The 15,452-nt window shown below is 40.9% G+C and overlaps 2 protein-coding genes across 2 annotated transcripts; both read left to right on the plus strand.

Moving 5' to 3' along the window:
- Positions 1 to 5,405: 5,405 nt before the first annotated feature.
- Positions 5,406 to 6,015, plus strand: LOC307174081 (protein SSUH2 homolog). The gene is made up of 3 exons (XM_079897750.1): positions 5,406 to 5,464; positions 5,547 to 5,654; positions 5,833 to 6,015. The coding sequence occupies exons 1-3, from the start codon at positions 5,462 to 5,464 to the stop codon at positions 5,971 to 5,973; spliced, it is 252 nt and encodes an 83-aa protein (XP_079753876.1). The 5' UTR covers positions 5,406 to 5,461; the 3' UTR covers positions 5,974 to 6,015.
- Positions 6,016 to 8,055: 2,040 nt separating this feature from the next.
- Positions 8,056 to 13,824, plus strand: LOC307174399 (protein SSUH2 homolog; the record flags this gene model as incomplete). Its single annotated transcript, XM_079898180.1, has 11 exons — positions 8,056 to 8,104; positions 8,988 to 9,048; positions 9,704 to 9,839; positions 9,992 to 10,052; positions 11,122 to 11,243; positions 11,947 to 12,009; positions 12,153 to 12,235; positions 12,582 to 12,674; positions 12,757 to 12,862; positions 12,954 to 13,061; positions 13,302 to 13,824. 11 exons carry the CDS (start codon positions 8,056 to 8,058, stop codon positions 13,443 to 13,445), a joined length of 1,026 nt encoding a protein of 341 aa, XP_079754306.1. The 3' UTR covers positions 13,446 to 13,824.
- Between the last annotated feature and the right edge of the window lie 1,628 nt (positions 13,825 to 15,452).

Consider the following 15,452-nt stretch of genomic DNA (forward strand, 5'->3'; position numbering starts at 1 on the left):
AATATTGATATTTCCAGTCGCCTGAACTTAGGAGGGGACTGAGAAATGTGTGAGAAATGGAGGTTGGTCCGGCCTCGGCGGGACTAAACCGTACTCTGTTACTAACGTAACAGCCAGCGCTATAGCATCGACTATCCATCTGGATAGGCTCTGTTTCGACATGGCTGGTCCCTTAGAATGTCCGTTGAACGAGACAAAGAGCTGCTCTGTCTGTCTGAAGACAGATGAGCGAGACACATAAGCCCTTAATGCCCTGACCGGGCAAAGGAAGCTGGCGTCCTTCTCCTTGTTAGAGACCGGCAGGGCTGACAGGGAAATCACCTGAGACCTGAACGGTGTGTTGAGGGATTTAGGAACGTACTCGTGCCTCGGTTTGAGTATGACTTTCGAGTCATTTGGCCCAAACTCCATACATGTCGCGCTCATCGAGAGCGCTTGTAAGTCCCCAATACGCTTCACTGAAGTGAGAGCCAGAAGAAACACTGTCTTGAAAGACAAGTGTATGATATCCACTGATTGGATTGGCTCGAATGGGGCACCTTTCATGGCCTCCAAGACCTTGGAAAGGTCCCATATGGGAACTGAGGGAGGTCTGGGAGGATTTAACCTCTTAGCTCCTCTAAGGAAGCGAATGACCAGATCGTTCCTTCCAAGTGACTGGCCAAGCGTTGGTTTAGTAAACGCTGCTATAGCCGCCACGTAAACCTTGAGCGTGGATGGGGTCCTGCCCTTATCCAGTAGCTCTTGCAGGAAGGAGAGAACCTCCGTCACCCCACAATCTGGGGGTGATATGTCACAGGCTGTGCACCAGCTAGAGAACACAGACCATTTTGAGGAATAGAGCTGTCTCGTAGAGGGGGCTCTAGCCTGCGTGATCGTGTTTAACACTCCCTCCGGGAGGTTAGCAGGTACCCATTGATGGCCCACGCATGTAGGGACCAAAGCTCCGGGCGAGGATGCCAGATCGAGCCCCTGGCTTGAGAGAGGAGGTCCCTCCTCACTGGTATCGGCCATGGGGCAGTGCTTGTCAGCTGCATCAGAACTGGGAACCAGGCCTGGTTCTTCCTGAACGGAGCTATTAGTAGCACTGAGCATCCGTTTTCCCTGATCCGCTCTAATACCTGAGGTAGGAGCGCGACGGGGGGAAAAGCATAGAGCGGGCAGCGGGGCCAGACGTGGGCCAGCGCATCCTTGCTCTTGGAGAAAAATTTCGGACAGTGAGCGTTTTCTTGAGACGCAAACAGGTCTACTTCCGCTCTGCCGAATGTCTCCCACAGCAGCTGGATTGTCTGTGGGTGTAAAGACCATTCTCCTGCTGGAACATTGTTCCTGGACAGTCTGTCTGGTCCCACATTCAGGTGGCCGGGCACGTGCGCTGCTCTCAGCGAGCGCAGATTGTGCTGAGCCCAGACCAGGAGGCGCTCCGTCAGCCTGTAAAGGTTTCGGGACCTGATACCTCCCTGGCGATTTATATAGGCCACCACTGACATGTTGTCCGAACGGACCAAGACGTGGTGCCCTGCTATCTGGGGACAAAAAGCGCATCAGCGCGTTGTTGACTGCTATCATTTCCGAGCAGTTTATGTGTAGAAGCTTTTCCCGTTCTGACCACTGGCCAAAGAACGGTCTGCCCTCGAGCAGCGCTTCCCATCCCGAGGTGGAGGCGTCCGTAGACACCACCTTCACACTCGAGGAAGTCCCCAGGCTTACACCTGACTGGTACCAGTCGATCGCTTTCCAAGGTTTCAGAGCTGAGACGCATTTCTGATCAACCTTGAGGCGAAAAAGACCGGAGGTCCACGCTCGGCGCGGTACTCGCGCTTTTAGCCAGAACTGCAGTGGGCGCTTGCGAAGTAGACCCAACTGAAGTACTGATGATGCTGAGGCCATGAGACCCAGCATCCTTTGAAACTTTCTGAGCGGGACTATAGCGCCGCAGCGGAAGGTTTCCGTCATGCGCTGAATGTCCAGTCTGCGCTGTAGCGATAGCTGAGCTGTCATAGACAGCGAGTCCAGTTCTGTGCCCAGAAAAGATATTCTCTGACTGGGAGACAGTGAACTCTTCGCCCAATTGACTTTGAGACAGGTTCTCGAGATGTTCGAGTAATATGGTCCTGTGTTCTATGAGCTCTGAGTGAGACTGAGCTAGAACCAGCCAATCGTCCAAGTAGTTCAAAACTCACATTCCCCGAAGTTTCAGGGGAGCGAGGGCCGCGTCCATGCACATCGTGAATGTACGGGGTGCTAGGGACAGGCCAAACGGTAGGACTGTGTATTGATATGCCTGGCCCTCGAAGGCGAATCTCAAAAATCGCCTGTGACGTGACGCTATTTGTATTTGAAAATACGCATCCTTCATATCTATTGACACAAACCAGTCCCCTTGGCGAATTTGCGAGAGGATTTTCCTGGTTGTGAGCATTTTGAACCGGCGCTTTGCAAGCGCTTTGTTCAGCTGTCTTAGATCTAGAATGGGTCTGAGACCCCCGTCTTTTTTTTTTTTTTTTTTTTTTTTTTTGGTACCAGAAAATATCTGCTGTACAGACCCCTTTCGCTCTGAGCTTGAGATAAAGGCTCTATGGCCCCTTTGCTCAACAGTTTCGCAATCTCGGTTCAAAGTAGATGTGCTACTTCCTTTTTCACCGTGGTTTCGATTCGCGCTGCGCAACTGCGGGGGCGTCGAGCGAACTGTAGCGAATAGCCTCTTTCTATAATGCTCAGCACCCATTCTGATACCCCGGGAAGCTTTGCCCATGCATTCGTATGAATAGCTAGCGGTTGAATGAGATCTGGGCTCTGGCCGTGACATAGTGGCGGCCGGAGAGCTTCGGTATGCTGTAACATAGACGCCGTGCTTGCAGCGTTTGAGGCGGGGGCGCGCTGATCACAGCAGGCAGCCTGTCCGCGCTCGACTCTCTTTGGGCGGATAGCTGAGAGAGAGCGAGCGGGGGAACCCCGTGGGGTTTGTCATGTCTGTGAGTGAATGTGGGCGCAGAACAGTGGGCACATTTACTGCACTGAAAACACCGTCGGCCTGAGCTGACTGTATGTGTGTTGGTTTCGTTTTTACAGAAACCGAAAGACATGCAGTGTGTAGTGTTTGTGGGCACTGGATCGTGGGCACATTCACTACATTTAATGCACAATCGACATGAGTCGATTTTAAGTGCGTGAGCCCTGTGGGGCGGGCTGTGTCTGTGTGTAGCACTGGGCAGTGGGCATTTTTACTACACTCATAACACCATCGGCCGTGACCGGACATTTAATGCACAATCGACATGAGCCGATTTCATTTGTGCGAGCCCTGGGCTTGTCATGTCTGTGAGTGAATGTGGGCGCGGGACAGCGGGCACATTTACTATACTGAGAACGCCGTCGGCTTGAGCCGACTGTATGTGCGTTGGTTTCGTTTTTACAGAAACCGTGAGACATGCAGTGTGCACTACATTTAATGCACAATCGACATGAGTCGATTTCATGTGTGCGAGCCCTGAAATGTGGCGGGCTGTGCTTGTGTGTAGGAATGAGCACTGGGCGTGGGCATTTTACTACACTCATAACACCATCGGCCGTGGCCGGAATACCAGAAATACACTCTTTATGACATTTTTCTGGGCCGACGTGAAAACGGCGTTTGTGTGCAGGCAAACGGGCTGTGGTACCGGCTTGTTTCTGCAAAATACACTGGGACAGTCGCATTTTCTGGAACTGAACGAGTGGGAAGTCTTGGTGAAAGTCTGACCACAGCGGGACTTGAACACTGTCGCTTTCCTAGGCGGGCTAGGAAGACTTTGAGGCCTCGTTTTTAGAAACGGTGTTTGGGTGCAGGTGAGCGGGTAGTACAACGCGCTCGTGGGCTGCAAAATACACATCTGCAGTCGCCTTTTAAGGGAACTTGACAGAGCGAAAACCTTGATGGCATAATTTTATCTGCCAGCAGACCCAGGATTTGAACACAGGTCTCTGGCGCGAAAGCCTAATATTCCGCCGCTGAGCCACAGGGGGAGACACATAAGCTTTCAGTTAGCGCGAGCATATAAGAGAGCGTCAACACGTCTTGTGACGCCGCTTGTTTGCAGGCGTGCATGTATTAACAGGCTCGTTTACTGCAATATTGACATTTCCAGTCGCCTGAACTTCAGAGGGGACTGAGAAATGTGTGAGAAAAAGGAGGTTGGTCCGGCCTCTGCGGGACTAAAAACACTCTCTTTCTCCTTTCGTCGGCGACACACGCGAATGGGCGCGAGGGGTGGGGTAGCTTTCTTGCACGTAAAGAAAACTAGCCCAGTGACTGCCCGTTTCTGACATCCCTTGCGAACGGCGCAGATTGCGCAACACGAGCAAAGGGAGAGAGCGGGAAGAGAGAGAGTGTCATGTTTTGCTCCGGCGTTTGTTTGCAGGCGTGCGTGTATTATCACAGGCTCGTTAGCTGCAATATTGATATTTCCAGTCACCTGAACTTAAGAGGAGACTGAGAAATGTGTGAGAAATGGAGGTTAGACCGGCCTCGGCGGGACTAAAAACTCTCTCTTCTTCTTACGCCGGTGAGTGACGCGTGAATGTGCAAGGACGGGGTAGCTTTCTTGTAACGTAAAGAAAAACTAGCCCCGGGACCGTCCGCTCTTGACCCCTCTTGTGAACAGCGCAGTTTGCGCGGCTCGAACAGAGGGAGAGCAGGTATCATCCCCCACAGACGCGGCTTCCTGGTCCATATCCACGACGGAGAGCGGCGGCCGCTGTCCATCAGGAAGAGACTCTAGCGAAGCGGGTGAAGCAGGCGGGCGAACCGGCGAGCTTTCGCGGGTTGGGGCAGGTTCCGAGAACGGCGCTTTTTACGGCGCGGTACCACGGCGGGCAGAGGTGCAGTCTCAGAAAAGGATGTCAGGCGAGTCCTCAGAGTCGCCATAGGCAGTAGCTCGCGAGAGCTGCGTGAACCTCACCCAGGCAGGAAAGGGGCATCTTGAAAAAGACGCCCGGCTCTTTTAGTGCAATGAGAGTGTGTGTCGCGGCGGCGAACTGAAGAGATGGAAAATCAGTATGTTTATAGCCCAAGGCCACGCCCGTTTCGGCGGGACGTGACGCAGTGGCCGCGAAGCGCCCCCATTGGCGCTGACGTCACGACGGGGCCTTTCGATAGGCTGCTGCAGTTGCCGCAGAGCAGCCAATAGGCGCGCGAGCTGTTTCGCCTATGTCTGCGTGCTGCCGCAACGCGTTTTACATTATTCCAAAATTAAGGATAGTTTTTGGCTTCAATATCTCGCGGAAAAGAGATTTCCCCCATAGCGTAAGACTTACGCAGTACGAGAGAACCTCTCGTAAGAGAACAGGCATAAACACCCCCCCTCCCCCCTCATTCTGAAATCTATTTTTGGGATCATTTTAGGAGCACTGAGAAGGATGATTTCTACGAGTGGAAAAGCTGGAGAAGGTTTCAGGGAAGCTCTTCAAAGACGCCCAGTACATGGTAAGCACAGACTGTACATATAGTGAGCAGTAAAAAGAAAGAGCAAAAGAAAAGTTAATCAGGTGCCATATGTTTACTGTAGGTCTATCCTGTGATGGGCTTCCCAGACTTTTCTGTTGCACAAGCTTCTGAGCGCTTAGTAAGAGACCATCAGGTGAAATACGCCCAAACCTCCCGCATATTACAACAGGTACAGCTGTATTTGTGTGATTGTGTGATTCCAGACCTTTTTATATTGTACTTTTTTATTCATAATTTATATGTTTTAGTACTAAAAATGTAATGCACAAACTTTACTGTACAATGTATACTGGAAACATGCTTAATCTTGAATCTGTCATTCTGTAATTTCATCTGTCCTGTTCCAGAGGCAGACCATTGAGCTCATTCCCATAACCAAAGTGAGCTACATGTGGAAAGGAAAATCCCATGTTTACTATGTGTATGGAAATGAGTTTCAAGTGAACGCTGAGGACTATCCCGCAACCTGCTGCTGTTCTGTGATGTAACATCAAATACACCTGACCTGACATACAGTAGAACTGCAATTTAATACAGTATATACATTAAGTTGAACAAATGTAATGATTCTGGGACGTATAGGCAAAATGTACTTCAATACTTGACAGACACAAAACAAAGGGTCATTGATTACGCAGCTTACGTCTATGCAGATATTTGTAACATTTTATATAGTATGTCACCATCATGTGATTCAATATGACCAAATGTGAATTACTAAACCTCTCTTAGATTAATACACTTTTTTATATCATTATAAATAATAACAATATAATAAACTGTGAGTTGAGAATCATGTCACCAAAAATGTTGTTTTTTTTACTGTGTAAGACTGGACATTGATGATTAAATAATTGTTTTTAATGAAATTTTGATATGTAAATATTATATCTTACATTTTTGGTTTGCCTAAAAAAATATAAAATGTGACTATGAAATTCATAATCACATTTTCATCATAATTCTCTGTTGTAGTAGACATGCACTCACACTTGCTTGAGAACAATGGAAATGTTACTGTGTGTAAGCTAAGAAGTGAAAGTTAAAAAGATGTTACACTATGATTGATCTGTTATTTTTTAATGGTTACAAACATACTAAAATCAAACTCGAGAACTACTAATGTGCATGATTTAAAAAAATATTTTTTTGCAGACATTCACAATGGTTTCAGAAACCTTTTTGCAGGCTTGTTTGTGGTATGTTGGCCATACTGTTTAATGGAAAATGTATTTTAAAGATGCATTGTGTAATATTTAGGAGGATCTGTTGCCAGAAATGCAATATCATATACATAACTAGTCATTTTCAGTGGTGTATAAAGACCTTACTAAATGAACCGTTGTGTTTCTATCACCTTAGAATAAGCCATTTCTATCTACATACACTGTGGAAAACCTGTGGTTATGGTTAAGGTCATTGGTGATCTTGTACTAAATTTTCATATAAAATGACCACAAACCAAAGCTGACGATGTACTGAAAAACTTTTTTTTTTTTTTTTAAACTAAACCGCAACAAAAAAATGACAGCTATAGCTTTTCCATTATATATAAATAATTACACTCACTTACACTTTATTACAAAAATAAAATTTCGTACATTTCTTTTCTTTTTTTAATTGTTTCCCTGTTTTATTAACTACCAATACATCCATCACCATCCATTTCACTGCCATCATATATTTTGTGGTACATGCGACTTCTGTGCTCCATTGTCTCTACAAATGTGTCAAAGAGCAAGCTGCGGTTGTGGTCTCAAAATGACCAGGAACAAAACAAAGCTAACAGGCAAAAGTCTAAAAGAGACTAAAAGTCTCAACAGCATATTTCCTTTCAACTTTCATGCACCATTTATTCAGAATCACTTATTTTATCACTGCTTGCATTAGTTGCATAGATCAGCAAATTTGTTTGTAATGTAAATCAGATTAAATTAAAAATCAGCATTGCACTCACAGACCTTCATTTCATATAGTTGTGGTGTATTAACTAAATAGTTGTTTTATTTGAAATCACCATCATGGTGATCAGTTTTTCCAGTTGTATTTACTTTTCATAATGAAATTCAAAGTAAAGTTGTTCTGAACCAGTCTGTTAATGTTGCTGAAGCCAACTTGTGCTCTATTTTTTTTTTAACCAATAGACTACACCACTCAGAAGCATCTTTCTCCTCCAATCATAACTCATAAGCATCAAATTATTTCCTTCTGTAAAGCTATAATCTTTATCCCTCTACTCTGATTTGTGCAGCAGCTCTGACAAGTAAAAAGGCAAGTCTTTGATTATTTCTGTTTTGAAAAAAACTTATTTGATCTAGAATATATAAATAAATTATAGTATGTAATGTATAATGTGTTAATGAATTGCAATATAAATAATTATATTTAGCATATGCAAAATTCTGAATGTGCTTGTTTTCAGCTGTTGCAGATCTAATGAGGGAACTTTCAAATCATTAAAACTAAACTTGGCCAATGTTTGCTATTGATTAGCTGAAATTAAGTTGCAATATGTAATTCATGTTGTTAAGCAAGTTGCCTTAATATGTTTGTATTTATATGTAGCAAGCATGTTTGACAGCGTCCCGGGACATGAAGGAACTTCGGGCGGCGGGGACGGTAAGAAGCACAATATTAATTGCTTTAATTTTTTACGACATATTATTAAATTTGTAGCTCATTATTATATCATATATCATTATTATTGCAATAATTAATAGGGCTCCTATTATATAATTTGTTTTTTAAGATACAGGACATAAAAGTGGCATAACATTCAGAAATTTTGGCTTGATAAAATGTATGTTTTTGAAATGAGTCTTTTCTGCTCATCAATGCTGCATTTATTTGATCAAAAATCTTGAAATATTATTACAATTCCAAACTACTGTTTCCTATTTGAATATATTTTCAAATGTAATTTATTCCTGTGATGTCACATGATCCTTCAGAAATAATTCTAATATGCTGATCTGCTGCTCAAGAAACATTTTATTATTAATGTTAAAAATGGTTATGCTGCTTCATATTTTTGTTATCATATTCTTTGTTGAACAAGAAGAACAGCATTTATTTTAGAATGAAATCTTTTGTAACAATGTAAAAGTCTTGACTATCACTCTTGATCCATTTCATACATTTTTTGCTGAATAAATGTATTATTATTATTATTATTTTAATCTTACTGACCAGAATGTTTGAAAGGTAGTGTAGGCCTATATGCTATTTTAATAAATTATTAATTATTAGGACAAAATATGAATTGTATGGTATTAGCTATGGATCCAATTAGATGCAAACTTTGTTTTTCATCTAATCATACTTTTATGGGTGAAACAATCGGGAATGGAAGAAAAACGGATGGTGTGCTGACTTTCATGGTTGCAATTGTATAGCTTTTAGATTTCTGCATAAAGTAACAGAATTTGGATGTTGAATGTGTTGCTAAAGTTATAACCACTGGTCTCTTATGAATGTCACTGATGTGTTGCTTTTGTAACAGGTGCGTATCTTCCTCCTCCAATTCCTCCTCCTCCTGAAGCCTCCAGCCATCCAGAATGGCAGTACGTTTTTCTCTGTATAGATTAAGTGAAGTCAAAATTCATAAATATCTTGCTTTCAATGCAGCTTCACATTAATAAACAGAAAAATAACATTGGGGCTGTTCACACAGAACATGTTTTAGGTTTTTACATTACTGCGCTACTTTTCCGTTGTTGTTTTTTTCATGTAACCGCGCAGGGACCATAATGCAACCATTGCGCTCGCGTCTAGTGCACGATGTGGTTTTCTAAAAAAAGGGGCGCTCAAGTTAAAATTAGTTAAATGTGTCTCTAAGCCTTTCTCTTTTTTCCTTCCACTGACCCGCTTTTTTTTTCTTTTCTTTTTTTTACATCAAAAACGTATTCGTAAACTGGCCCTGTTGCAAAATTCATCAGTTATGAAGGAAGTTTATTTCAGCAATAAGTAGCTCTACAGACGACAATAGTGTCATGAATTCAACTAAAATGTTGTTCTCATCTGAAAGTGCCAGTGCAGTAAATTGATAATATTACTGAATATGAGTTAAAATACTTTTTATAGATTTAAAAGTAGACTACTCCATGCGGAGAGACTAATCATAACCAGAGTTATCTGTGTTTCAAATGTCTTAATTTCCCAAACTGACTCCTGTTGCACGTAATTCAACATTCATGTCTATTAATATTTTCTTGTTAGCGACAACATTCCTTCCATCTCAGAGGGAAGAGCATGGGAAGCTTTTGAAGATTACGTCTCCAGCAAGTGCTGCTATAGTTCTGGCCCCGTCAGAGATGGAGTTATTACCAACATGGAGTCCTTTGCCACTTACAGGGTGAGATGTGAATCATTTACATTTTGAGCATCGTGATAACATCATTCTGTTTATAAGTAGACATGCATAAGTCTTGTTTTGGCTTTATAGAGCCGAATGTGGTTAGTAAAATCAATCTGAGGTCTGTCTTTTTGTCCTGCTTCTGTTCTCAGTATCGTTTGGCGACGTTCACAGAGTCCAGATCTACTGAATTGAGTCAGGAGCCTTACAAAGGTACCAAAAGTCAATCGAGTCTATCATTAGTGGTGCAAGCATCACCATCACTATTGCTAATACTTGAACAGACCCATATATCTTTTGTGATATACAGATATGGATGATATCTCAAATTGTGCAGCTTATTGAGTAGATCTGTGCTATTAGAAAATGGAAAAATCCCTTGGATTTACATGGGAGGGACTAAATAGGGAAAGAATATCATAAGCTATGTTTCCATCAACCTATTTTAATGCGAAATTTGGGTTATCACATAAAAAAAATGCTGGATGGTAACGCCAAGATGCGCATAAATTCTAAAAATGTGCAAAAAACCTTACATGAGGAGACATGCTCATAAACTAAGATGAAACCATATTTACTGAATAAACCCCATGATGCACAACAAAACCTCATGTGACTGCCTCAACAGAGGATGTGATTGGATCACTGGACTAGCCAGCAGACCAATCTCATCATGGCACAGCATCTCAAATGTTGGTTTGATCATTCTGAAATGCCTGAAACAAAGTCTGTCATCAAAATGATTTGGGACAGTTACCTTCCAGAGAAGTCTCGCATGAAAAAACAAAACCTGATTTCACCGAGTACAACTTTCCTGGATCAACATCTTTGTTAATCCTGGAACAACATTCCAATCAACCAAACAGATTTTGACAAGTTTACCGTTTATGTCACATCTAGGCTTACAACCAGGGTTAAGTGCTTCTACATCAGTGTTATTCACTATCATTTAGTACAATATGTTAACCCATGAACGCATCTAACTCTGCAAAATCAGGACGTGCCTCGATTGCGTTCCCAAACACCAAGCATCTGCCTCCGAATGCAAGACAGCGTTTATTGCGTTCCGTCTGTCAGTAATTTTTATTACAGACGTTTTGCACCAATTTCCAAGGAGACTATAAAGACTTGGGGATGGACATTTTTTAGTTTTTGACCACCCATAACACCCTAGTAATGAGCTAAAAACACTATAGCAACAGGTTTTGTGCAGTAATTTTTTTTTTTTTAGATTAAATCTAAACCTTGTTCCCTGGCTAAATCATTGCCTAAACTCTTGCAGGGCAGCGTGTCGATGCTGGGATTCAGCGTGCTCCTGGACTATGGGAGATTGCAGCTCAACCTCCGTCCTACTTTACTGAGCACGAAGACACCATTAGAGTGCCCTACACTTCCTCAGTCAAGGTTTGATCACTCAAGATCCAGAAGAAGGGTTCAAACAACAAAATGTGCAGCAACTACTATATCAGAACATTTTTGTATGAAACACCACAATCTATCATGGAGCTTTGTTAGCACTACATTTTAAAGTGCCCCTATTATGCTAGTTTAAGAGTTCCTCATTTTGTTTTGGAGGTCTCCTACAAGGTTTAATGCATCCAAGGTCAAAAACTCACTTTCGTTTTTGCATAATATACTTTGCAACGTCACCTCCTTTCTTGTCTGAAACGGTTCGATCAAGGATTCGGTCTCGATCAAGGACTGTGCCATCTTGACATGTCGACATCACAAACCTACCTCTTCCAGTCTCAGCGACAACTACAGTGTTTGAGGATCAAAGTAGACGTTGTTCTCCAACAGCCAGTGAAGACCATAGACTGGCATTATGCAAATTAGTTACAAACCTACATAGGTTTGAGCAGGAAGTAATACTGGAATTACTGACGACTGATTTCAGTCAGTTCAGAATCGGTTCTTTCGTTTGAGAGACAATAACTTAATTTATCATGACCTTTGAAACTTTGCAGACCTTTTACATTCACAAAAATAAATATTACACATTACATGAAAGGTAATATCCAAAAAAGCATAATAGGGGAACATTAAGATCTAATTTACATAGTCCAGTTACTGGAAAGTAAACAATAGTTTTTTTGTTGTACCCTAGAAATGTGAACCATGCGGTGGAATGGGAATAAAACCTTGTTCTTCTTGCATTGGAACTGGAACTGTAAGTGACGATTGACTGCCAAACACCAGGCCAGTTTTACCAGGCTTTTTATTATTCACTGAGTTGTTTTTGGTACATGGCTATTATAGGAGGTCATATAATGGGACATAAATCTAGAGACACTTTTATTTGTCTTTATGCAGAAAGTGTGCTTCCAGTGTAACGGTTCTGGTCGACGTCCTGATAACACGGCCTGCTATAATTGTAACTGTAGTGGACGTGCAAGGTAAGTCCGCCATTCTCCATGTACTGTAGTAACTGTTTGTCTTTTTTATATATACTGTATATATATATATATATATATATATATATATATATATATATACGAAATTTAAATAGGACTTACTTTTTCCACTCTTCAGCCTCTTCCTTAATTTTGTCTTTTTGACCAATTCATAAGAATAAAAAAAACTGAGACAATTGTTCACATTGTTGGTGTATTATTTTGCACCAACCTACCAGTCTTTTACTCTCATCATATTTGATTCAAGCTGCCATAGAGCCCCTTATGTCCTGAACATGTTTTACTAGTTTTACTACTTTTATCTGAGTGTTTGTCTGGCAACTTCCAGATGTAGTTCATGTAGCGGCTGCGGCTTCAAGAAATGTAACACCTGTGATGGAAAGGGAAAGCTACTCGTCTACGTCAATCTTAAAGTCAAATGGTATTATATGATAATACTAACCCTATGCACTCTGTCAAAGTGATCTGTCTCATTCTGAAAGCTACTTTTTGGATAATTTCAGGAGCACTGAGAAGGATGAATACGTAGCGCAAGATTCGAGCGGTCTGAGACTGGAAAAGCTGGTGAAGGTTTCAGGGAAGGAGCTCTTCAGAGATGCCCAGATTATGGTAGGAACAGATGTGTAGACAGTTAAAGATAAAAGAAAGAATAATGATGTGTGACGAAGATGATAAAAACGTGGTTGAATGTTTACTGTAGGTCTCGCCAGTGCTGGGTTTCCCTGATGTTTCTGTTGCACAAGCGTCTGAGCGTTTAATAAGAGACCATCAGGTGAAATATACCAAGAGCTCCCGCATATTACAGCAGGTACCTGTTGTTTTATTCACAATTTATTCACTATAATTTGGAAATTTTCCATATTCAATAATAATAATAATGCTAAAGTTTTGCTATATTTGACAGTAGACAAGGTCATGTTTACTTGCACTATAATATTTAGATTTGAATACAAATTCAGTCATGTAAACTGGTGTGCATGTCAACATGATTCCACAATACTGATGAAACCTGAATCTGGTTCTGTAATTCAATATTTCCTTGTTCCAGAGGCAGACAATCGAGCTCATTACCATAACAAAGGTGAACTACACTTGGAAAGAGAAGCCCTATGTCTACTATGTGTATGGAAATGAGTTGAAAGTGAACGCTGAGGACTATCCCGCAACCTGCTGCTGTTGTTCTGTGATGTAATGTTCATTCCAGACCTGTACATCCAAACATCATAACCACTGACTATACATCCAACATTCATCACCTCAAACTCAACGCACAAAATAAAACCTGTCAGAGATGGCTATTTTTAGGAAATAATTATCAAAACTAATTTCCTACTAGGTCAGGTGTTCCAGTGTTTAGCTTTAACCTGCTTCAGCAAATCTGCCAGGATGTTTCTAGCAGAGCCAGACTGCAGTACTGGCAACAAGGGGCCAGTTTAGTGGATGTCAACGGAGAAGATACTTAGATCTTTCAATGCTAGTTTAATATAATTTTCTGAGGGAAAGTTCCACAATATAGCCTTCAGTAAATGTGATGTAATGTAAGTCTAAATAAAATGTGAGCTTTGTAACACGAGTTTGTATTTTATTTATTTTTTACTTTTGAAAAAAACTTTTATAATGTCAATTTAATTATGAGACTTCTTTCAGCACACTTCAAGTGTAAGCTTCAAAAGTAAAAAACTACTCAGAAATAACTTTGAGTTTCTAAATATAGTTTAAATGGAATGGCTGGAGAAGTGTTAATCAGCGACCACATATTTTATCATAAATTGCTGATGTGAGTTTGAATCAATAGAATCAATAGAATCTGTTTGAATGTAAAGTAAATACATTAACCTTTTAACGTGCATTGTATTGTAACCGCACGTTTTACCTTAATCGCGATCAAATGAGATGGTCCTCACTGCAGAACATGAAATCCATGGGGAGGAGTCGGATCCAGATCCAACTCCTCCCACCTTACATATACCTAAACCTACCCATCTCCTCCCCCTGATCCCTAAACCTACCCATCTCCACCCCTTATATTTGGATCCAACTCCGCCCCCTGGATCTCGTGTACTGCATTGAGGTGCTACTGGATCAAATTGCTGTAGTTTAACTCGCCAAACCTCATTTTTGGCTCTTTGCCCATATACCCTTCATTGAAAAGACTGTGTAATGGCAATTATATCCACTGGGTGGCCATGCTGCTAAAGTACATAGTTACTGAGAAGCTGAAACAAACCCGGACGTGTATTGACCAGGTATTGACGCGACACCTCTCAAACACTGGCTGAAGTTGACGCTTAAAGTTGAGGAAGATTTTTTTTTTATTAATATAATTTTTTTATTTTAACTTAATATTAATGTCTATCTATTTAGAATAAAGTCCCTTTTTTTGTAACGATCGGGTGTATTAAATACTTTTGTCCATAGGCTATAGTGTATGTGTTTGATATTCTATTCTAATTTATTGTTTTGTACATTGGATGTGAAATATAATCAAAATATTAAAATGCATCTAATCTATAAGGATGAGAAGTTGTTCCTTTGTTTGGACAACAAAAAACAATGATTTGTTACCATATCATATTAATAATTTGTTTTATTATATTTCTGTAATATTACATTGACTATTTGTCTTTTACCATACATTTTATAGAGATTGTCACTAGATCTATTATTTATGTTTATTATTTATGCACTTTTTACAATGCATTTATTGTATATGTTATAATAAGAACATGTTTTTTAATACATTTTTTAATAATTAATTGATAATGTTAATGTTTTTATATGAAAAAACTTCAACTTTAGTTGCACAAATTAAAAATTCCATTAATGCCTAATAATACTCTTTCCTCTCGGACTGATACATTTGCCCTTACAATCAACTATAGGATAACATTCTCTAAAAACATCCTCAAAATGTTACATTTAAAATGTTCTAGTTTTGTTAACACGTCACAATATAAGAACGTTTTATAAAATATTTCTTTTTGTTTGCGCTGGGTTGTTTTCAATATCTATTTTTTGTAACAGTGGGTTTATTTTGTTGTTAATTCTGTATTGTGTTATTCTTTGTGGTTATGATCTATTTTGCAGCTTTACCATATTACTAAGCAGTTTTTCCCCCTTTTCCTGGTAATGTATTTTATTTTAAAGGGTTTATCCCCCTTTCACAGTTTTTGCTGTGTACCTTTTAGTAGGAGAACAT

Source organism: Squalius cephalus (genome assembly GCF_949319135.1).
Source record: "Squalius cephalus genome assembly, chromosome: 16".
Classification (NCBI taxonomy): Eukaryota; Metazoa; Chordata; class Actinopteri; order Cypriniformes; family Leuciscidae; genus Squalius; species Squalius cephalus.

What these genes read in the sequence shown, in the direction of transcription:
- LOC307174081 (XM_079897750.1), top strand. An exon ending in CCTCCCGCATATTACAACAG is followed by an intron (nt 5,655 to 5,832) that starts GTACAGCTGTAT and finishes GTCCTGTTCCAG; the next exon opens with AGGCAGACCATTGAGCTCAT.